This window comes from Pristiophorus japonicus, chromosome 18, assembly GCF_044704955.1.
Source record: "Pristiophorus japonicus isolate sPriJap1 chromosome 18, sPriJap1.hap1, whole genome shotgun sequence".
NCBI lineage: Eukaryota > Metazoa > Chordata > Chondrichthyes > Pristiophoridae > Pristiophorus > Pristiophorus japonicus.
The window spans coordinates 98975963-98999373 of record NC_091994.1 but is presented as its reverse complement, the minus strand read 5'-3'; the positions used below and the strand labels follow the sequence as shown (position 1 = coordinate 98999373).

Sequence of the window (23411 nt, the reverse complement as noted above, 5' to 3'; positions counted from 1 at the left end):
ATGTCAGAATTCAACAAGGCTTTGCCACCTGATTCCATTGAACTCAAAACCTGTGACCTGGTGAATTCTCCGGTCTTGTACTGTAAGCGTCCCCTCATCCTGGTTTCAATATAGTAAATCTACTCTGCACCATTTGCATGGCTCTAATATATTTTCTATAGGAAGGTCTGTGTGGTAGTACCCTGTATGTATAGTGTATGCATTGAGCAAAGGAGAACCATGCCTGTTTGTGCAGACAGTAAACTGGGTAACCTGTATTTCCACCAACCAGAGGAACTGACTTCTTAAAGAAAGATGAGCCTGTGGTGCAGCTGGAACCGCCAAGTTCTCACCATAGGTCTATTAAATAACAAAAGTTTAGCATACCTGGACCAGTAGCTGCTTTTACAGCTTTATCCTGTAGTAGAACAAGCTTAATTTACAGTTATGGTAGTTATTTTTAATTCACCAGTGCCATTGTCCTAGTCAGTAAGCACAGTTTGGAGGCATAGTAATGCAATTCAGTTCCTTTCTGGTTTAGAACTGGGGAAGGCGAGCATCTAATAAAAAGCTCAGATTAATCCAGATGCTTATCTTTATTAGTGAATCTATCCTTCAAAGGTTTCCAGCTTGTATATGTGCTTCTGTCTGTATTGCTCTCACAGTGACCAGGAGAGGGTGAATTCTTGTTCAGCTGTGTGATAAAGATCCCATGACACTATCCAGAGAAGAGCAGGGAGTGTTCTCAGTATCCTGACCCACAAATGACAACAGATTAGCTGGTAATACATCTCACTGCTGTTTATGGGATCTTTCTATGTGCAAAATGGCTGCTGCTTTTAACTATATGACAACAGTCACTGCGTTTTAAAGTAATCTCTTGAATATGAAGTACGTGACAAATAAGATAAGACACTATATAATTACAAGTTTCTAGCAACCATATTTACTTTACTGATAGTATGAAAAGATGGGTAATGTTGATTTTAAAATGCTGGGAGGGAAACATAGGGGAAAAGAGACAAAACCCAGAACATGAAACTGTTGAAGGGAACAGGCGAGAAAAGGGACATGTGCAGTAACTATTGTAAGTGCTGTGCCCGATACAGTATCAGGAAGAAACAAGTGCGATTCAGAATTCTCAACAGCAGTACTGTACTCGACAGAGGAAAAGGCTCCATTTCTGCTGTTAACTAGAATAAAGAAAAGGAATCGGGACGTGAATTGTTTTCTTTACAAACTTTGCAATTTTTCATGCTTGACACAGCACACCCTGGTGACATGTAAATATTGCTATTAAAAGGGTAATGGATACCTCTGAATTACAGGGCTGTAATCCAATTGTGGGGAGGGGGTCGGATGACTTCATGACATTTATGCTCACCATTTAAATTCCTGAAGTTTAAAGAAAGAGACATGCACATAAGACAAAATGAGACACAGAGAAAATGAGACCCCGAGAAATTGAATTGTTCTTCGGTTAGAACACAACACACAAGGTTTCTGTTAAACTATTTTTCTTTTTGTGTTGCAGCACCTGTAACTGTCCTTGTTTCGAGACATTGTGTAATGTCGGACCTGAAGGTGAGTCAGATTATGAGCACATGGTTATTTTTCACAATAAAAGCAGGAATAATTTGCAGTCTACACATCAGAACAGTCGGAAGAGCTCCAGAAATGACTTAGCTGGTTAAAGAAATTAGTAGATGAGCTGTACTGACCAGGAGTGTCCCAAGTTCAATATGGGGTTCTCAGCAGGCTAGCAATAGGGGCTTTACAATTACAGGCCTGTGTTCGGGAAGGGGAAGGCTGCCAGAGTTCCTGCTTCTGTCTGGTGACGAATGATCAACACGAAATGAACTTCTTCTGGATAAGTATTGGAGGAAAAAAGCCTGGAATCATTCAATCAACATTTGGATGTTGTGAGTGGAGGAGAGGTTGGATGTAGGCTTGTTTAAGATGGATGGGCCGAACGGCCTTGCTCATCTGTATCCATCTTGTGATCAACAGATATTCAATTGCCATGAAAACGTACTCCTGTTTGCTCCACTTTATAATACACACTTATACACTTAAGATGGATTACCCACTTCTTTTATTATTGCTGGGGGTTTCTGATAGTCAGTGAGCTCCTTCACTCTAATTCAATAAATTTAACCCGAACAGAGCATTAAATTCCACTTTCATTAATTTCAGTGAGAACATAACTTTATACTCATTTCAACTTTTTTGTTAGAATTAATGAATGCATTAATTCCCTCCTCCCCACCCTCCCCCATGGTACTAACCACATGGAACTGCAGGGATGTCAGATCTATTTCACTGCTTATTACAAGAGAAAAATCATTTGTTTGTATTGCTGTATAAAGCTATATAATTTTACAAGCCATGTATAAATTCCCTGTCCTTGTGCCATCTTTTTTCCCATATTTCATTATTATTCTTCAACCAGAATAATTGTTCTCTAACCCAGAGAATAGGAAACAGCTGAGAAACATTGCTGATGATAAATGGGCAGAAGAGTGAGTAATGCAAGGCAAGGAATGACTTCACTGCTGGGATTTAGCCTCTCAAGGTGCATAAATGGTGATTTGGCTGCTTAATACCGTGAAAATGGCAATACTGTATAAGGATGGCCACATGTTAAAGGGATACATCATAGAATCATACAGCACAGGAGGACGACATTTGGCCCATCGTGCCCGTATTGGCTCTTTGAAAAAGCTATGCAGTTAGTCCCACTCCCCTGCTTTTTCCCCATAGCCCTGCAATTTTTTCCACTTCAATCACCTTATCACCTCCATCTCACCAGACCCAAATTGAAAAATCTCCTCACTCCTCCCACACCTAAGATCCCTTTCTCAGCTAAATATCTATCCAGCTTCCTCTTGAATTTGCCAGCATGATGCCCCTCGATTGACTCTCCACAATCTGTTGCACACATTTCTCACTCCAAATTGTTTATTGTCCACCCCGATTTTTTCCCTTTATTCCTCTCTGAAGGCACTGACTCTCCTTCGCTGGGGTAAGGGTACAGTTCCATATGCTAACTTGTTCAAGTGGCCATTCCACATTTGTGAATATAGAAGTGAGTACCAATAAACCAAGGTGGTCATCCGAGTCAAGCCCAAGTGTTCAGTGTCTGTGCATGTACACACGGACACTTGCACGGGGAGTCATGGATTCAGTTCACCATGTCTGCATTGCAACTTTGCTGGAGTAATCTAATACTAATCTCACTGTACTGCTCTCTCCCCATATAGGCTTCAAATATTTAATGCTCTTCCCTTAAAAGAGGCAAAGGTCTGTGCCTCAGCTATTCCATGTGGCAAAATATTCCATGCAACTCGTGTACAGAAATTTCTCCTACCCACTCACGTCATCTTAGTAACAATTTTAAATTGATGCCCTCTCATCTCTGACTCTCCACAATGTATTTTTCCTACTCAACCTATCAAATTAATGAACTTATATTTTTATAAATTTCTGTGGGATTTGTGAGCCTCGCTTTGTCAAGTGCTTTAGTGTTTGGTGAGGTTTTTGATCCAGTGAAGTTTTGCACCCGAGTTGACATTTCGTTAATTAGATATTGAAACATTTATTGTAACGTTACGGTACTGAACGCAGCAATTTTCAATTTATTAAGAACGTAAGAAATAGGAGCAAGAGTAGGCCATATACAACCCCTCGAGCCTGCTCTGCCATTCAATAAGATAATGGCTGATCATCGACCTCCCATCTCAGTCCTAAATGGCCGACCCCTTATCCTGAGATTATGCCCCTCCTTCTAGACTCTGCAACCAGGGGAAACAGCCTCTTGGCATCTACCCTGTCAAGCTTTCTCAGAATCTTGTATGTTTCAATGAGATCACTTCTCATTCTTCTAAACTCCAGAGAGTACAGGTCCATTCTACTCGATCTCTCCTCATAGGGCAACCCTCTCATCACAGGAATCAATCTAGTGAACATTTGTTGCACCGCAATAAGGCAAGTATATCCTTCCTTGGGTATGGAGACCAAAACTGTACACAGTACTCCAGGTGTGGTCTCATCAAATTCCTGTATAATTGCAGCAAGTCATCTTTACTTTTGTACTCCAACCACTTTGCAATAAAGGCCAACATACCATTTGCCTTCCTAATTGTTTGCTGTACCTGCATGTTAACTTTGTGTTTCATGTAGAAGGACACCCAAATTCTTCTAAACACCAACATTTAATAGTTCTCTCCATTTAAAAAATAAGCTGCTTTTCTATTCTTCCTACCAAATTGAATAACCTCATATTTCCCCACATTATACACCATCTGTCACCTTCTTGCCCACTCAAGTAATCTGTCTATATCGTTTTGCAGACTCTTTGTGTCCTCCTCGCAGCTTACTTTCCCACCTAGCTTTGTATCGTCAGCAAACTTGGCTACATTGCACTCGGTCCCTTCATCCAAGTCATTAATATAGATTGTAAATAGCTGAGGCCCCAGGTTTGATCATCGCGGTACTCCACGAGTAACAGCATGCCAACCTGAAAATTACCCATTTATTGCTACTGTTTTCTGTCCTTTAACCATTCCTCTATCCATGCTAATATATTACCCCCAACCCCATGAGCCCTCATCTTCATGTGGCACCTTATTGAATGCCTTTTGAAAATCCAAATATACTACATCCACTGATTCCCTTCATCTACCCTGCTAGTTACATCCTCAAAAAACTAGAATAGATTTGTGAAACAGGATTTGCCATTCATAAAACCATGTTGACTCTGCCTAATTATACTATGATTTTCTAAGTGCCCTGTTACCACTTCCTTAATAATGGATTCCAACATTTTCCAGATGACTGATGTCAGGCTAACTGGCCTGTAGCTCCTTGTTTTTTTCTCCCTCCTTTTTTGAATAGGGGTGTTACATTTGCTTCCTTCCAATCCGCTGGGACCGTTCCAGAATCAAGGGCATTTTGGACGATCACAACCAATGCATCCACTATCTCTGTAGCCACCTCTTTTAGAACTTTAGGACATAGGCCATCAGATCCAGGGGATTTGTCGGCTTTTAGTCCCATTAACTTCTCCAGTACTTTTTCTTTACTAATATTAATTACTCTCAATCTCATTAGCCCCTTGGTTCCCCATTATTTCTGGTATGGTTTTTGTGTCTTCTACTCTGAAGACAGATATAAAATTTTTGTTTACCGTCTCTGCCATTTCCTTATTCCCCATTATAATTTCTCCTGTCTCAGCCACTAAGGGACCCACATTTACTTTTGCTACTTTCCTCCTTCTTATAGAAGCTCTTAAAATCAGTTTTTAAAAAAATATTCCTTGCTAGTTTACTCTCTCTCTCCCCAATTTTTTTAGTCATCCATTGCTGGTTTCTAAAATTCTCCTGAGCCTCAGACTTACTGCTCCTATTCTTTTAATCTGATACTATCCTTTATCTCTTTAGTTAGCCATGGATGGATTACTTTTCCCATGGAATTTTTATTTCTCAATGGAATGAAATATTTATTTAATTGTTCGCCACTTCTTATCTACCGGTGTACCTTTTAATTACGTTTCCCAATCCACCTTCGCCAACTCGCCCCTCATACCAATGTAATTGGCTTTATTCAAGTTTAATACTCCAGTTTCGTACTTAAGTATGTCACTCAAATGCAACGTGAAATTTTATCATATTGCGATCAGTCTTCACCAAAGGATCCCTTACTAGGAGATTTCTAATTAACCCTGTCTCATTACACAAGACAAGATCTGAAATAACCTCTTCCCTGGTTGAGTACAAAGTACCCTATTCTATACCAGGCACTTGGTCTAAGGCCCTCTGTTATGACCTAGACATGTCTCTTCTAAGTTTTGCTGTGCCTATGTATCTCAAATTCTCTGTGTCCATTTTCATGCACATTTTAGTTGCCACTTGAGACCTGAGCCCATTGCTTCTCTTTCTTAGGAAGTTTGCTGTTTCCCCCCACCCCACCATCCTAACCCCAACCCATCAATACCCCAGTTCTCCTGCCACAATTTCAGGCCTGAATCTCCCTTGGATAAGACCACCACGACCCTCTGTACATCTCCAGTTAAACAGTGAAGCCGTTGTCTTAGGCCCCGCCAAAAACTCTGTACCCTTGCCAATGATTCCATCCCTCTCTCCAGCCACTGTTTCAGGCGTAACCAGATTGTTTGCAATCTCAGCGCCGTATTCGACCCAATATACTCTCCATCACCAAGACCACCTACTTCCACCTCCTTAACAGTGACCCCTGCCTCGGCCCATCTGTTGCTGAAACCCTCAAGTTAAATAATTAAAAATATAGTATATATGCTTTACTAATTCCTTTTATATTCTGTTAGTGATTTTTCATATTTTGTTTTAGCTCTTCTATTACATCCCCAATACTCTTCCTCTATTCCTCTTGATTATCTTTCGTACCGTTAGCCTATTATTTGCTCCTATTTTAATTTTTAGTTTAGTTTTTAATCTCGTGATTAATCTCAGAACTCTATCCTTAGATGCTTCCACCCCCCCCTTTTGTCTTCTTGGAATATTCTGTACTCTATCCGCATCATTTTTGAAGATTACATATTGCTGACTCATCATCCTGTTTGCTAACACCTCACTGAAACTTACCTTCCTCTAGTCCAGCACCCTTATCTATGGCTCTTTACTATCCTTTGCTATTTTCACTTGAACCTAACCATATTGTGGTCGCTATTTCCCATTATTCTCGTCTGATATTATTTGTCTCAGAGTGGAACCTCTCGCTGACTTATTCCTCACTAACTCAAGAGGTACAGTCGAGTTAAACACTGCATTCACAAATCAGCCATGAAAGGAGAACGTTTTGTTTAAAATCACTCCAATTATCTCTGATCCCTGAAGGTGCGGAGACTCTTGATGTCCATTTCGTGGGCTCTGGCTGCTCTCTGGTACCTCACTGAAATCGGCCTAAATCGTGAGTATTTGCAGGCTACTCAAGCACAGGAGTTGCACCAACACAAAGCAATTCGGTCTTAACACAAAGTTCACACACATTCACTCCCCAACAAGGGTAGCACTAGGCCACTTGCAGTTTCAAAGTCTTAATCTGGCTGATGATACAATGTTAAGGGCTGACTGCAGACAGAATCACTAATATTCCTTTCCTATCAATGCCAAAGTCAAATTAGTGCATGTGGATCCATCAAAGTGATGTTGCGTTTACGAAGAAGATTTTTGCCAAATCTTTCTATGTTCAGGGAGGGAAGAGAGTCATGCAACAATCCCACTGACCAACATTCCACCATATGTTGACATGATGTATATTACTGAGTCATATGTTTATGAATAAACACAAAAGTTTGCCCCACACATTTTCATGCAGAGCGCCCCTTTAAGATAGAACTGTGCATAATTTGGGTGAAAACAAAATGTCACTGTGACCATTCATTCATTCACTATGGTGATAATGTTTGCAGAAAACCAAGGGAGAAAAGTACAGAAACAAAGCATTTTAATCCCAATAAATCCAGGATTTATTAGCGAGCACTGACCCCAATTGTTACAGCCCATAAGCTCGCTCCTAGCCATAGAATGTATATAGTTTCCTTTGAGCTATTGTTTTTTCTTCAAATACGTGTCCTTTGGTTTAGCTCATGGCCTGTGTACTCTGCTGTGCAAGCTAAGTATCACGAGTGGGATAACCCTATGTTAAACTCTTTGTGATACAAGCACCAATCAACTGCACCATCATGTGACACACACGTTACAGGGTTCCCCATTCCTACCAGCAGAGTGAAAAGATAAATCAAGGCTGATCAGAAATCTCTCCAGTCAAATACAGCTTTCCTCATGAGATGTTCACGCAGTTGGCTACAACCTATCCTAAAGCTTTGTGTGGATAATTTTAACTTTTGCCGATATTGTAAAACGAACAATATTCGGAAACAAAAATCGGGTGGGGTGTTTTGTTTTTAATTCATTCTTGAGATATGGACGTTGCAGGCAAGGCCTGCATTTCTTACCCACCTCTAGGTGCCTTGAGATTGCAAGGGCAGTTAAGAGTCAACCATGTTGGTTTGGGACTGGAGTCACATATAATAGGGCGCCTGATCCGATATCAGCTGTTTTACACTATCAAAAGTTACAGTTACCTGTACGTCCACTCCAAGTTCAAAACAGAACTGTGTTTCTAACAAAAATTTTTTCCCATGATGCAATTCAAAAGCGTTCACACTATTCCCTTAATCAAATACCATGAGAAAACATTAAGGCCATGTGTAGGATAAACTCTTATACATATCACAAAAATAAATGCATTTTTCCATCCACTTTACCGTGTACATGCGAGAGAGTGACACTTGGGATGAAAATCTACAAGACCCGGACCTGGAGTCCAAAGCATTCTGCAAGTGTGTAAGTCTTGGGGTTCAGAAGATCATGTAAAATCCATGGAGCTTTCTCTGCAGATTTATGACACTGAACCCAGTGACCGCGTTACACCCTCATAACTCCGTAATAGCCAACTCTCAGTTGGTTAAGAATGTGTGTAAATAATGAGAATTAACAGGCTGTTGGGGAGAAATTGAGAGTGACTCCTCTAGGAAGAATATAGAATAATACAGCACAGAAAGAAGCCCTTCAGCCCACTGCGTCTGTGCTGGCTCTCTGAAAGAGCCATCCAATTAGTTCCAGTCTCCTGCTCTTTCCCATAGTCCTGCAATTTTCTCCTTTTGAAGTATATATCCAATTCACTTTTGAATTGCTCAGCAATTACTATTGAATCTGCTTCCACCACCCTTTCAGAGTGCATTCCAGATCGCAAGAAATCACTGCATAAAAATAAAATTCTCCTCCCTGGATTTTTTGCAAATTATTTTAACTGTGTGTCCAGGCTTCACTCCTGTCAAATTTCTCTGAATCTGAGGCCAGCTGCTCTGCTGCATTTTGAATGGAATATAAAATGGAAGATTGGCTGCTTTCAAGATTTCACTCCCTGTATTTAGTTTGTTCTTTTGCATTAAGAGAGGAGGATTTAGTTTGATTTGTGTAAAAGCTACATACACTCTACCTTCAGATCATGCGCCCCCACCCCCCCCTCCCCTTGTCTGACTCATTTAAACACATAGTAGGAAATAATTCCAAGCAGTAACTCTGGTTGTTAAAATGACTGTCGATGAAATCCAGTGTCTGCCAGTTCCACCAGTGCCGCTGACACCAGCAGATCCATTTTCTTCTCATTCCTTTTTTTTGTAAACTTTGATCATAACCACAACAAATCCGTAAAGAAAAATTAATGGAAGAAATTTGCACCAAGTCCTGTTCACCCATCACCCACTGTACTCACTGATCTACATTGGCTCCCAGTTCGGCAACAACTCTATTTCAAAATTCTCATTCTTAGTTTTCAAATCCCTCAATGGCTTCGCCCCTCCCTATCTCTGTAACCTCCAGTCCTGCAACCCTCTGAGAGATCTGTGCTCTCCCAATTCTGGCCTCGTACACATCCCCCATTTTCTTCACACAACCATTGGCGGCTTTGCCTTCAGCTGTCTAGGCCCCAAGCTCTAGAATTCCCTCCGTAAACCTCTCTGCATTTTGTTACCTGTCCTAATGTCTCCTTATGTGGCAGTGTGAAGCGCCTTGGGACATTTTACTATATTAAAAGGCGCTAGCTATATAAGTTACAAGTTGTTGAAAAATAATGGTATAGAGGGTGCGGAACCCTAAAATGCATTCAGGAGGACTTCTTTAGCCAATATGTAACAAGCCCAACAAGGGAAGGGGCGGTTCTGGACTTGGTTTTGGGTAATGAAGAGGGGCAGGTGAATGGGGTATCAGTGGGAGAGCATTTTGGTGCTAGTGATCATAATTCAGTAAGATTTAGGGTAAACATAGAAAATAGGTGCAGGAGTAGGCCATTCGGCCCTTCTAGCCTGCACCGCCATTCAATGAGTTCATGGCTGAACATTCAACTTCAGTACCCCATTCCTGCTTTCTCGCCATACCCCTTGATCCCCCTAGTAGTAAGGACCTCATCTAACTCCTTTTTGAATATATTTAGTGAATTGGCCTCAACAACTTTCTGTGGTAGAGAATTCCACAGGTTCACCACTCTCTGGGTGAAGAAGTTCCTCCGCATCTCGGTCCTAAATGGCTTACCCCTTATCCTTGGACTTCCCCAACATTGGGAACATTCTTCCTGCATCTAACCTGTCTAACCCCGTCAGAATTTTAAATGTTTCTATGAGGTCCCCTCTCATTCTTCTGAACTCCAGTGAATACAAGCCCAGTTGATCCAGTCTTTCTTGATATGTCAGTCCCGCCATCCCGGGAATCAGTCTGGTGAACCTTCGCTGCACTCCCTCAATAGCAAGAATGTCCTTCCTCAGGTTAGGAGACCAAAACTGTACACAATACTCCAGGTGTGGCCTCACCAATGCCCTGTACAACTGTAGCAACACCTCCCTGCCCCAGTACTCAAATCCCCTTGCTATGAAGGTAGTTATGGAAAGGACAAAGGGGTACCAGGAATAAAAGTTCTCAATTGGGGTAAAGCCAATTTTGCTGAGCTGAGATGGAATTTGGCCAAAATGGACTGGAAACAGCTACTTGATGGTAAATCAGTGTCTGAGCAGTGGGAGGCATTCAAGGAGAAGATCCTGAGGGTACAGAGCAAGTATGTTCCCTTAAAAGTCAAAGGACATCTAGGGTAAGGTAAAGAAAAAAAGAAAAAGAGAGAAGCTTATGACAGATACCGTGAACTCAATATTGCAGAAACTCTAGAGAAGTATAAGAAGTGCAAGGGTGCAATTAAAAAAGATATCAGGAAAGCAAAGCGAGAGCATAAAAGAATATTGGCAAGTAAAATCAGGGAAAACCCAAAGATGTTTTATAAATACATTAAGAGCAAGAGGATAACTAGAGAAAGAGTGGGGTCTATTAGAGACCATAAAGGAAATCTGAGTGTGGAGGCGGAAGATGTGGGTAGGATTCTTAATGAATACTTTGCATCCGTTTTCACAAACGAGAGGGGCAATGCAGACTTTGCAATGAGGGAGGAGGAGTGTGAAATATTGGACAGGATAAATATAGAGAAGAAGAAGTAGTACTAAGGAGCGGACACAATGGGCCGAAATGGCCTCCTTCTATGCTGTAAATTTCTATGATTCTACGAAAATCAGGCCCAAAAAATGCACCAAGCCCGAATCAGCAGTACGTGGAGGCTGATCTGAAAACTTCCACTGGGCCCCGTTATCTCATCACTGCCTTTCTGCGAACTACTGGCGTCAGGAGAGGTCTCTTATAGTCGCCCAATAATCTTGGATATTTCAACATTTTACAGCCGCACTAAAAGAATTTACGTGTCCCCGATCTAAAATGAATTTGGTGACTTAAATCCCTCGGTCTTCAGGGATCGATTAACTCCGAGGCCTTGACAGAGCCCATCACAACTAATCGAGGGCTCAGACTTTATTTCCCAGACAGGGATTGGCTCCTGCTCCTCTGATTCGGTCATTAAAAGCGGTGAAGATGGGATTTCTGTCAGTTTTTGCCCAGCTGCAGATTGCTCAAAGACCCCCCAGGCTCCCTCACGCACGCATTGATTATCTGAGGCTGACAGAAGGTCTAACCTAGATAAATATACTTCTGTTTTGCCTATCAACTTCCTATTTTGTCTACAGCTGGAAACCAGACTATTTTTAACTTTAAAATGTTCCCTGACCAACCTTGAAAACATATTTTTTTTTACTTCGCAAATCGATTTCTTCTGATTTATTTAAAAAATAAAAATCCTGACATGAAATGCAAAGTAACAACTGGAATTTCTGCTGAGTATAAACAGTACAGCATTGTGGAATCAGGGTATCCCACACCTCTGGGGTTTCTTGGAGGGAGGGAAAAGAGGGTGTACGGGGAAAGTGAATGTTTCCATGCTTTCAATTGAAAGACTTAAAAGTTTAAAAGATTTCTTTTGAAGCCAGTCACTCAAAAGACCTTCAAAAGGAGTTAATCTCGGTCGTGGTCCTAATTTCGTATGGTGCTAATACCTACTTAAGTGCAGCTAAGATCTACCATGTCACTGAATAAGCAATACAGAAACCAGTTAAGGAAAAATATCTATACAGTACAAACTTACCCCGACCCAGAGTGCTAATACAATAAGCTCACTGTGCTACCCTAATTTAAAATCTCTTTAAAATTGACTTTTTTAAAAAAAGAGCTTTCTTAACCGTTTCACTGTCTCCATATTCCTTTAAAGCCAGTCATGATTCTATCATTATTGATTTGAAAAATGTTTTTTCAGTGTCACTAAATTTTTTTTAAATGAGACAATTATTCAAAGACTTCATGCTTTTGTGAAACCAAGGTTTAAATATTTGGTCCGTGACTGCCAGTCTGTATAAACACAGAGTTCCGAGGGTCACAGTGTGAAGGAGCAGTGATGTAACAGCTTCTGCGCTCTCCACTACCCTCCTCCACCTCCCCCTTCCTCCTGAAGGTACTGATGCATGCTGGGCTGTTCATGGATGCCTATATGCCATCCAGTGTCTCACCCAAGTGGCTGTTCTTAATATACGAGCCTGGGTAGTGAGTGACTGCAGGAAGCATCACTCTCATGAAGTCACATGCAAGGGTTGCTGAATAGTGGATAGTAGCAAGAAGCCAAAGTACTTCCTCCCACTTCCTGGGAATGCTGTAGCACTATCACACCACCTGAGAGCAGGTCCCTCAGAAGGACTGGATATCGAACCTGTCATTTTTCTTTATTCGTTCCAAGATGTAGGCGTCGCTCGCGAGGCCAGCATTTATTGCCCATCCCCAATTGCCCTGGAGAAGGTGCTGGTAAGCCGCCTTCTTGAGCCGCTGCAGTCCGTGTGGTGAAGATACTCCCACGGTGCTGTTAGGGAGGGAATTCCAGGATTTTGACCCAGCGACAATGAAGAAACGGCAATATATTTCCAAGTCAGGATGGTGGCAACTTGGAGGGGAACTTGCAGGTGATAGTGTTCCCATGCGCCTGCTGCCCTTGATCTTCTAGGTGGTAAAGGTCACAGGTTTGGGAGGTGCTGCTGAAGAAGCCTTGGCGAGTTGCTGCAGTGCATCTTGTAGATGGTACACACTGCAGCCACGGTGCGCTGATGGTGGAGGATGTGAATGTTGAAGATGGTGGATTGGGTGCCAATCAAGCGAACTGCTTTGTCCTGGATGATGTCGAGCTTCTTGAGTGCTGTTGGAGCTGCACTCATTCAGGTAAGTGGAGAGTATTCCATCACACTCCTAACTTGTGCCTTGTAGATGGTGGAAAGGCTTTGGGGAGTCAGGTGAGACACTTGCCACAGAATACCCAGCCTCTGACCTGCTCTTGTTGCCACAGTATTTATGTGACTGGTCGAGTTACGTTTCTGGTCAGTGGTGACCCCCAAGGATGTTGATGATGGGGGATTCGGCGATGGTAATGCCACTGAAAATCATGGAGAGGTGGTTAGACTCTCGCTTGTTGGAGATGGTCATTGCCTGGCACTTGTGTGGCGCGAATGTTACTTGCCAATTATCAGCCCAAGCCTGAATGTCGTCCAGGTCTTGCTGCATGCAGCCATGGACTGCTTCATTAACTGAGGAGTTGCGAATGGAACTAAACATTGTGCAATCATCAGCGAACATACCCATTTCTGACCTTATGATGGAGAAGGTCATTGATGAAACAGCTGAAGATGGTTGCGCCTAGGACGCAGCCCTGAGGAACTCCTGCAGCGATGTTCTGGGGCTGAGATGATTGACCTCCAATAACAACCTTCCTTTGTGCTAGGCATGACTCCAGCCAGTGGAGAGTCTGCCCCCCGATTCCCATTGACTTCAGTTTTACTGGGGCTCCTTGATGCCACACAGAGTCAAATGCTGCCTTGATGTCAAGGGCAGTCACTCTCACCTCACCTCTGGAATTCAGCTCTTTTGTCCATGTTTGAACCAAGGCTGGAATGAGGTCTGGAGCTGAGTGGTCCTGGCGGAACTCAAACTGAGCATCAGTGAGCAGGTTATTGGCGAGTAAGTGCCGCTTGATAGCACTGTCAACAACACCTTCCATCACTTTGCTGATGATTGAGACTCGACTGATGGGGCGGTAATTGGCCAGATTGGATTTGTCCTGCTTTTTGTGGACAGGACATTCCTGGGCAGTTTTCCACATTGCTGGCTAGATGCCAGTGTTGTAGCTGTACCGGAACAGCTGGAGCACAAGTCTTCAGCATGACAGCCAGGATGTTGTCTGGGCCCATAGTCTTTGTTGTATCCAGTTCGCTCAGCCATTTCTTGATATCACATGGAGTGAATCGAATTAACTGAAGACAGCCTTCTGAGATGGTGGGGGCCTCAGGAGGAGGCCGATATGGATCATCTACTTGGTATTTCTGGCTGAAGATGGTTGCAAATTCTTCAGCCTTGTCTTTTGCACTTACGTGCTGGGTTCCGCCATCATTGATGGGGAGATTCATGGAGCCTCCTCCTCCCCCGTTAGTTGTTTAATTGTCCACCACCATTCAAGACAGGATGTGGCAGGACTGCAGAGCATTGATCTGATCCGTTGATTGTGGGATCGTATAGCTCTGTTTATAGGGGCAAAGCGTGTTAAAAAGACAAACCTGAAGGCTCTGTGCCTCAATGCGAGAAGTATTCGTAATGAGGTGGACAGCAATTAACGGATATGATGTAATTGGCATCACGGAGACATGGCTCCAGGATGACCAAGGCTGGGAACTCAACATCCAGGGGTATTCAACATTCAGGAAGGATAGACAGAAAGGAAAAGGAAAAGGAGGTGGGGTAGCATTGCTGGTTAAAAAGGAAATTAACGCAATAGTAAGGACGGACATTAGCTTGGATGATATGGAATCAGTATGGGTGGAGCTGCAGAATAGCAAAGGGCAGAAAACGCAAGTGGGAATTGTGTACAGATTGCCAAACAGTCGAAGTGAGGTTGGGAACAGCATCAAACAAGAAATTACGTATGCGTGCAATAAAGGTACAGCAGTTATCATGGGCGACTTTAATCTACATATATATTGGGCTAACCAAACTGGTAGCAATACGGTGGAGGAGGATTTCCTGGAGTGTATTAGGGATGGTTTTCTGGACCAATATGTCGAGGAACCAACTAGAGGGCTGGCCATCCTAGACTGGGTGATGTGTAATGAGAAAGGACTAATTAGCAATCTTGTTGTGCGAGACCCCTTGGGGAAGAGTGACCATAATATGGTAGAATTCTTTATTAAGATGGAGAGTGACGCATTTAATTCAGAGACTAGGGTCCTGAACTTAAGGAAAGGTAACTTCGATGGTATGAGACGTGAATTGGCTAGAATAGGCTGGCGAGTGATACTTAAAAGGGTTGACGGTGGATAGGCAATGGTAAACATTTAAAGATCACATGGATGAACTTCCAACAATTGTACATCCCTGTCTGGAGTAAAAAATAAAACAGGGAAGGTGGCTCAACCGTGGCTAACAAGGGAAATTAAGGAGTGTTAAATCCAAGGAAGAGGCATATAAATTGGTCAGAAAAAGCAGCAAACCTGAGGACTGGGAGAAATTTTGAATTCAGCAGAGGAGGACAAAGGGTTTAATTAGGATGGGGAAAATAGAGTATGAGAGGAAGCTTGCTAGGAACATAAAAACTGACTGCAAAAGCTTCGATAGATATGTGAAGAGAAAAAGATTAGTGAAGACAAACGTAGGTCCCTTGCAGTCAGATTCAGGTGAATTTATAATGGGGAACAATGAAATAGCAGACCAATTGAACAAATATTTTGGTTCTGTCTTCACGAAGGAAGACACAAATAACCTTCCGGAAATACTAGGGGACCGAGGGTCTAGTGAGAAAGAGGAACTGAAGGAAATCCTTATTAGGCGGGAAATTGTTGGGATTGAAGGCCGATAAATCCCTCGGGCCTGATAGTCTACATCCCAGAGTACTTAAGGAAGTGGCCCTAGAAATAGTGGATGCATTGGTGATCATTTTCCAACAGTCTATCGACTATGGATCAGTTCTTATGGACTGGAGGGTAGCTAATGTAACATCACTTTTTAAAAAAGGAGGGAGAGAGGAAAACAGGTAATCATAGACCGGTTAGCCTGACGTCAGTAGTGGGGAAAATGTTGGAATCAATTATTAAGGATGAAATAGCAGGGCATTTGGAAAGCAGTGACAGGATTGGTCCAAGTCAGCATGGATTTATGAAAGGGAAATCCATGCTTGACAAATCTTCGAGAATTTTTTGAGGATGTAACTGGTAGAGTGGACAAGGGAGAACCAGTGGATGTGGTGTATTTGGACTTTCAAAAGGCTTTTGACAAGGTCCCACACAAGAGATTGGTGTGCAAAATTAAAGCACATGGTATTGGGGGTAATGTACTGACGTGGATAGAGAACTGGTTGGCAGAGAGTCAGGATAAACGGGTCCTTTTCAGATGGCAGGCAGTGACTAGCTGGGTGCTGCAGGGCTCAGTGCTGGGACCCCAGCTATTTACAATATACATCAATGATTTAGATGAAGGAATTGAGTGTAATATCTCCAAGTTTGCAGATGACACTAAGCAGGGTGGCGGTGTGAGCCTTGAGGAGAATACTAAGAGGCTGCAGGGTGACTTGGACAGGTTAGGTGAGTGGACAAATGCAGTATAATGTGGATAAATGTGAGGTTATCCACTTTGGTGGCAAAAACACGCAGGCATAATATTATCTGAATGGCGGCAGATTAGGAAAAGGGGAGGTGCAACGAGACCTGGGTGTCATGGTTCATCAGTCATTGAAAGTTGGCATTCAGGTCAGCAGGCGGTGAAGGCGGCAAATGGTATGTTGGCCTTCATAGCTCGGGGATTTGAGTATAGGAGCAGGGAGGACATATTGCAGTTATACATGGCCTTGGTGAGGCCTCACCTTGAATATTGTGTACAGTTTTGGTCTCCTAATCTGATGAAGGACATTCTTGCTCTTGAGGGAGTGCAGCGAACGTTCACCAGACTGATTTCCGAGATGGCAGGACTGACATACGAGGAGAGACTGGATCGACTGGGCCTGTATTCACTAGAGTTTAGAAGGATGAGAGGGGATCTCATAGAAACATATAAAATTCTGATGGAACTGTACAGGTTAGATGCAGGAAGAATGTTCCCGATGTTGGGGAAGTCCAGAACCAGGGGACACAGTCTAAGGAGAAGGGCTAAGCCATTTAGGAGAGATGAGGAGAAACTTCTTCACTCAGAGAGTTGTTAACCTATGGAATTCTCTACCGCAGAGTTGTTGATGCCAGTTCGTTGGATATATTCAAAAGGGAGTTAGATATGGCCCTTATGGCTAAAGGGATCAAGGGGTATGGAGAGAAAGCAGGAAAGGGCTACTGAGGTGAGTGATCAGCCATGATCTTATTGAATGGTGGTGCAGGCTCGAAGCGCCGAATGGCCTATTCCTGCACCTATTTTCTGTTTCTATAGCATACTGCTTCCACTGTTTAGTATGCATGTAGTCCTGTGTTACAGTTTCCCCAGGTGGTAACTCATTTTTAGGTATGCCTGGTGGTGCTCCTGGCATACTCTTCTGTACTCCTCATTTAACCAGGGTTGGTCCCCTGGTAGAGTGAGGGATATAACAGGTTACAGATTGTGGTGGAATACAATTCTGCTGCTGCTAATAGCCCACAGCGCCTCATGGATGCCCAGTTTTGAGCTACTAGATCTGTTCTGAATCTACCCCATTTAGCACAGTGGTAGTGCCACACAACACGATGGAAAGTGTCTTCAGTGTGAAGACGGGACTTCGTCTGCACGAGGACTGTGCGGTGGTCACGGACAGATACATCTGCAATTGGTGAGGGACGAGATCAAGTAGGTTTTTCCCTCCTATATGTTCCCTCACCAACTGCTGCAGGCCCAGTCTGGCAGCTATGTCCTTCAGCACTCAGTCAGTAGTGGTACTGCCAAGCCACCCTTGGTGATGAACATTAAAGTCCCCCGCCCAGAGTACATTCTGTGCCCTTGCTACCCCCAAGTGGTGTTCAACATGGAGGAGTACTGATTCATCAGCAGAGGGAGGATGGTAATCAGCAGGAGGTTTCCTTGCCCATGCTTGACCTGAAGCCATGAGACTTCATGGAGTCCAGAATCAATGTTGAGGACTTCCAGGGCCACTCCCTCCCGACTGTATACCACTGCGCCACCACCTCGGGTGGATGTGTCCTGCCGGTGGGATAGGACATACCCATGGATGATGATGAAAGGCATGATTCTGTGAGTATGACTATGTCAGGCTGTTGCTTGACTAGTCTGTAGGACAGCTCTCCCAATTTTGGCACAAGTCCCCAGATGTTAGTGAGGAGGACTTTGCAGGGTCAGCTGGGCTGGGTGTGCCGTTGCCTTGTCCGAAGCCGGTGACGAGATCGATGCCAGGTGGTCTGTCCCGTTTTTTTATTCTTATTGTTTCTTGTATCGGTTTGCTACAACTGAGTGGCTTGCTAGGCCATTTCAGAGGGCTGTTAAGAGTCAACCACATTGCTGTAGGTCTGGAGTCACATAAGGTAACGACATCAGATTTGCTTCCCTAAAGGACATCAGTGAACCAGATGGGCTTTTACGACAATCCGGTAGTTTCATGGTCACCATTACTGACGCTAGCGTTTTATTCTAGATTTATTTCATTAACTGAATTTAAATTCCATAGCCGCCGTGGTGGGATTTGAACTTGCTTCTCCATATTATTAATCCAGCCCTCTGGATTACTAGTCTACCGTTCCCATATATCTTTCTACTCTGCGTGGGTCAGCTATTCAAGGTGATGCATTTACCCACTCATACTTTAAGGAAACTATAAGCAGTCTTTTAAAACAACTTAGAGATGTATGTAGATAAAAGTTGGACATTGCTGAGCTGTTGACATAGTGGTCTAGAAATGAGCTTAGGAGAGTTTTGAAGTGCCAAATGGTCACGGGGAACAATCCCTGAACCTAAAGACAGAGGCCCGGGATCACAACAAATTGGTGCTCAGGTCTCATCTACATAATCGCGGTGCCTCTGCAGCCAGTTCATCCAACACAACCATTCAATATCGGGCCACCTGCCTCGTTGGCAGCGGCCTCTGGTGAGTCTGGCCGGCAAGAGTCCTGTGGAGCCAAGTGGAGCATTTCAGATCCTCCTGGCTCCCCATCAGTTTAAACAAAAACATTTTTTTGTTAAACTTGACTTTTCGCTGGCTAGACCCAATCCAGAACTGGAATATCAGTCGCCAGCTCTGCTCAGGGCAGCCCAATTTGGCAGCGGGGTTGTTAAACAGGTCGTAGGCCCCTCATTAGCATATGCAAGAGGCCTAACACCCATTTTAGGTGGCCACCCCAGAGTTCTGAAAAATGACCAAATTTCAGTCAGATGTTTTACAGGCGTTCTTGGGTGCAAGTCATTGGACTCCGAAATTGGGCCTTGTTACATCCATTTCACACCCGCAACAAAATCCAATTGCTCCCCCAGTGTGTTGTTCAATGTGCTGTGGGTAGGATGCTGGTCTATACCTGTAATTCGCCAACTGGAAAAGTCCTGATTTCATCCACGGGGGTAAGGGTTAGGTTGTTGAGCAAACACCAGGCACTGCCCCCATTGGACCAAGAGGGAAAATCTATGATAGCAACTGATACAACAGTGGTTTTAACTGAGGCTTGGAACAAAGTTAGCTGGGCGATTGCAAGATACGGAACAGACCTGAAAAAGCAAAGTAGAAGAAAATCCAAAAAGAATTCCCAGAAACAGTTTAAAGTATGATTAAAAAATATAAACACTGAAATTAGCAAGGGTTTGTTCACAACAGTCTTCAGATCATCTTTCCTCTCTTATTCAAGTTTTCTTCACCCAATAAACAGATTTTTTTTTTTTTTTTAAACTGAAAGAACAAAATATCTTTAAAAAGTCACTTGGGAGTTGTACAAATGTTGCTCTCTGTCAGCACCAACAAAACTGAAAGCCTGGGCAGAGTAAATTTTTTATAGAACAGGCAAGATATGAAAGGAAGGTCAGGGAGTGAGGAAGATGGAAAATAATCAAAGTTAGGAGCAACAACACACAAACCTACCCTTTAGGAAACCGGACGAGGCACATTGGACAGCTCTCCAGGTCCATCCCTCCTTCCGCCTGTCCGTCAGGCCTCCCTTTATTGACAGCACCTTCTGCGCTCATCTTGCTGGTGGCACAGAGCCCGTCCACAATGAATGAATGGTCCTGCCATTCCCCTGTAATTATATCAACATTGTCCTTCTCAGCACACAATGTCCCTCCTGTTGCCATTTTGTGCTGCTTTGTCTTCCCGTTGCGGGGTTTCAGTTTGGACTGTAACTCAGGCACTGATTGCTTCGGTTCCCTTTCATTTCTCTGAAGAGATGCTATGGAACTGTGAGTAACATCAGCTGACATGTGTCCTCTGCCATGTCGCTCATCCACTGGGTAAGATTTCTCGTGTTTACTTGCAGCACACTCTGTAGAGAATCTTGTTGGATCCGCTCCAAAAACATCTTCAGATTTTACATTTCCCAGATAGCCCTTTGCCCATTTGTTGTCATTTTCATTTGTAAAAACAAGACACTTTGCCACATCGAGAGAAGATAAAACATCTTCACTCCGCACCATATCTGATAAAGGAAGTTGGGATCTGCCCGTTTGGGACTCAGTGGTATCCATCATGTCCCCCTTACTGGCAGCATCATCCCCCCGACTGGAAAATGACCAAGATTTGCTCTTTACTTCTTGAGTCACTACTTTGCATGTAGGTGGAAATGGTATCCACGTAAAAAGCTCCTTACCCGGAGAGGTGGTCTTTGTGGCGACTATGTCAGTACTTTTGGGGATCTGTTATGGAAGAAAGTAAAATACAGTTGAGGTTTACCCAACAAACCAGTGTCTGCATAATACACGCATTAACACAATGGTATCACTGGTCCCCAATAAAGGAAATTATTAGTATGGTAGGAAAAATACTCAACACAAATTATGTTTCCACCCCCACCCCCACCCCCACCCCCATGTCCCTTCTAGGGAGATATACCCCCTCCAAATGTTTATCTTTACTCCCTCCTTTCCCAAATGCGGTGGTTAGTGATGCAACATTTACATTGGTGCCAACAGCCTCCAAGTAAATCGCTCAAATGGCCATTCTGGGCAACATTAGTTTTATCTGTGATGCTTTCCCATGAAGACTGGCCAGTTGGACAAGGTAGTGGAGGCTGGCACTACCTGTGCATGTACCCTCTAGAGGAGTCAGCACCTTTGAGAGAAGAGGAAACAAAAGAGCCCGAAACATTAGCAGAAAACAAGTTGGAATTTGGAGCTGTAATATTTTACTACTAAACTTCCTCTTAAACCTAAATACCATTTTTTTTTAAAACCAAGTACAGTTCCTGACCATCAGAAACTTCTGCTCTCGAAGCAAACAGCCTCAAATGTGTAAAGCAACCCATATTGTTTTAACAGATGTGCTGACCTATCAAATGAAAAACTATACAGAGAAAAGGCCTCAATTTTCATAGATTGCTCATGTCCACAAAATGCTACATGGGTTTGATATCCGGGCACTGCTGGTTGCCCTGTTCTACCATGTTAACATACCCTGGCCTGGATTTTCCAATCGGTTAAATCTTACTGCGTTACACTGGCTTAGTACTCCTGTATACATTATATAATTCACTCCATGTTACAGAAATACAATACGGTGATTTTATATTTATAATATATATATTATATAGTTGTAATACTCTAGTGGATAATTCTTAATAGACCATTTTTAATAGTCATGTAGCACTATTTTATGTATATAACACAACACCTGCCTATATTATATAATCATCATCATAGGCGGTCCCTCGAACGAGGGTGACTTGCTTTCACATGAGTTCACAGACGTTTCAATGAAGGACCCGATGTTCCAGTCCTGAACTCCAGTTGAGGGGGTGAAAGATGCCTGTGCATGGATTTTCTTAACGTGAGGTGACCGTTGCACATCAGCCACCACACAGGCTTGACAGAGCTAGGCCTTTATCCAGTGGCATGGGTTAACGAGGACAACTGGAGACCTGCTCTGTTGCACAGACCAATCATCATTATATAATAGCACACTGTTGAAGAATTAACAGCCCTTTGTATTATTATATAATAGCATATAAAATATAAAAGTCAAGATGTAATGGTGAATCTGTCTAAAACCCTTGGAGTACTGTGTGCAGTTTTGGACTTTCCACTGTAGGAAAGATGTTGAGATAATAGCGGGGTACAGCAGATTCACTAGGCGGCTGCCTGGTTATAAGCCAATACAAATACAGAGATACATGAAACACGAGCAGTTTTTGTTAGAACAGAGGGAATTATGGGGTGTTTTGATAGATATTTAAAATTATGAAGGAATGGGACAGAGTAAATAAAAACAATTCCATGGGCTAGATTTTGCACTTTTGTGCAGATCGCCCAAAAATGGGCGTTATTTCCGGCGTGGGCGGTAAAAATGGGTTTCAGATCGCTGGCTTGTCGCCCATTTTCAAAGCCCCTAGTCTCCATTTTAAAAATTGGGTGTTACCGCAAGCGATCTGAAATGGGCATTAGTGTTAAATCGCTCTGACTTTCTGCCGTAAAGTGTCGCCTTCCTCAGCAACGGCATGGCAACACTCGTTTCCCGCAATTCAGGAGGTCAAGGGCCATCATTACATGCGCAGAAGAGGAGACAGAGTGAGAGGGACTGAAAGCGTGTGTGGGTGTGGTGTGTGCTTGTTTGGCTGTTGTGGGAGGCACGAGGGAGATTCACCAGCAGCAAAAAGCCTACAAAGCACCAAGAACATAGTTGGCACCGAGTTTTTGTCCAACAAATAATATGTAACATGGAAGGGATGGAGGAGGCCCTGCAACTGTTAGCCAGGAACACTGGTGGCAGAGTATTTCCAGTGGTCCCGGAGCGCAGCACTGCACCCAAAGGTTCCGCACCCCCATTGCCAACGACACGAGAGCCAAGAGGAACATCTTGCTTCTGGCTCGGAGCACGTTCCCACCTCGGGACCGTCCTCTCCCATATCCGTCCAAGCAGCGATTCTGCCGTCATCCTCTCCCAATGAAGCTTCGGCTGAGGAGCTCCTCGGCCAGGCGGCTTGGAGTCAGGATGGGAAGGGGAAGGGGTAGAGGTGGGGAAAGGAAAGTGAGGTGCATGTCCGCAGGTGTTGTCTGGGGCATATTTTTAGGTTGCTGCTGCTATTTTGGTGGGAGGGTCGGGGCGAGGGTGATACCTTGTTGGTTTGCATTTGTGTTGTGTTTTGTGGGAAATGGGGACCATTGTAATGATGTAAATGTGATACATTTGTTGTGGGCTGGGGCGAGGGTGTTTTTTTACAGATATACTTATGATTTCAGACAAATGGTCGGATTAAATATTTTTTTATTTAACATAACCTTGTTGCACAT

The 23411-nt window shown here is 43.3% G+C and overlaps 1 protein-coding gene across 4 annotated transcripts in view; it reads right to left on the bottom strand.

The window, feature by feature from the left end:
* Positions 1-23411, bottom strand: part of LOC139228929 (uncharacterized) — a 157835-nt gene that overhangs the window by 2454 nt on the left and 131970 nt on the right. For all 4 annotated transcript variants that reach the window (XM_070860459.1, XM_070860458.1, XM_070860460.1 and 1 more), the window contains one exon: positions 20053-20822. In XM_070860459.1, the coding sequence (XP_070716560.1) occupies positions 20053-20822 (770 nt within the window). The remainder of the gene's footprint in view (positions 1-20052; positions 20823-23411) is intronic.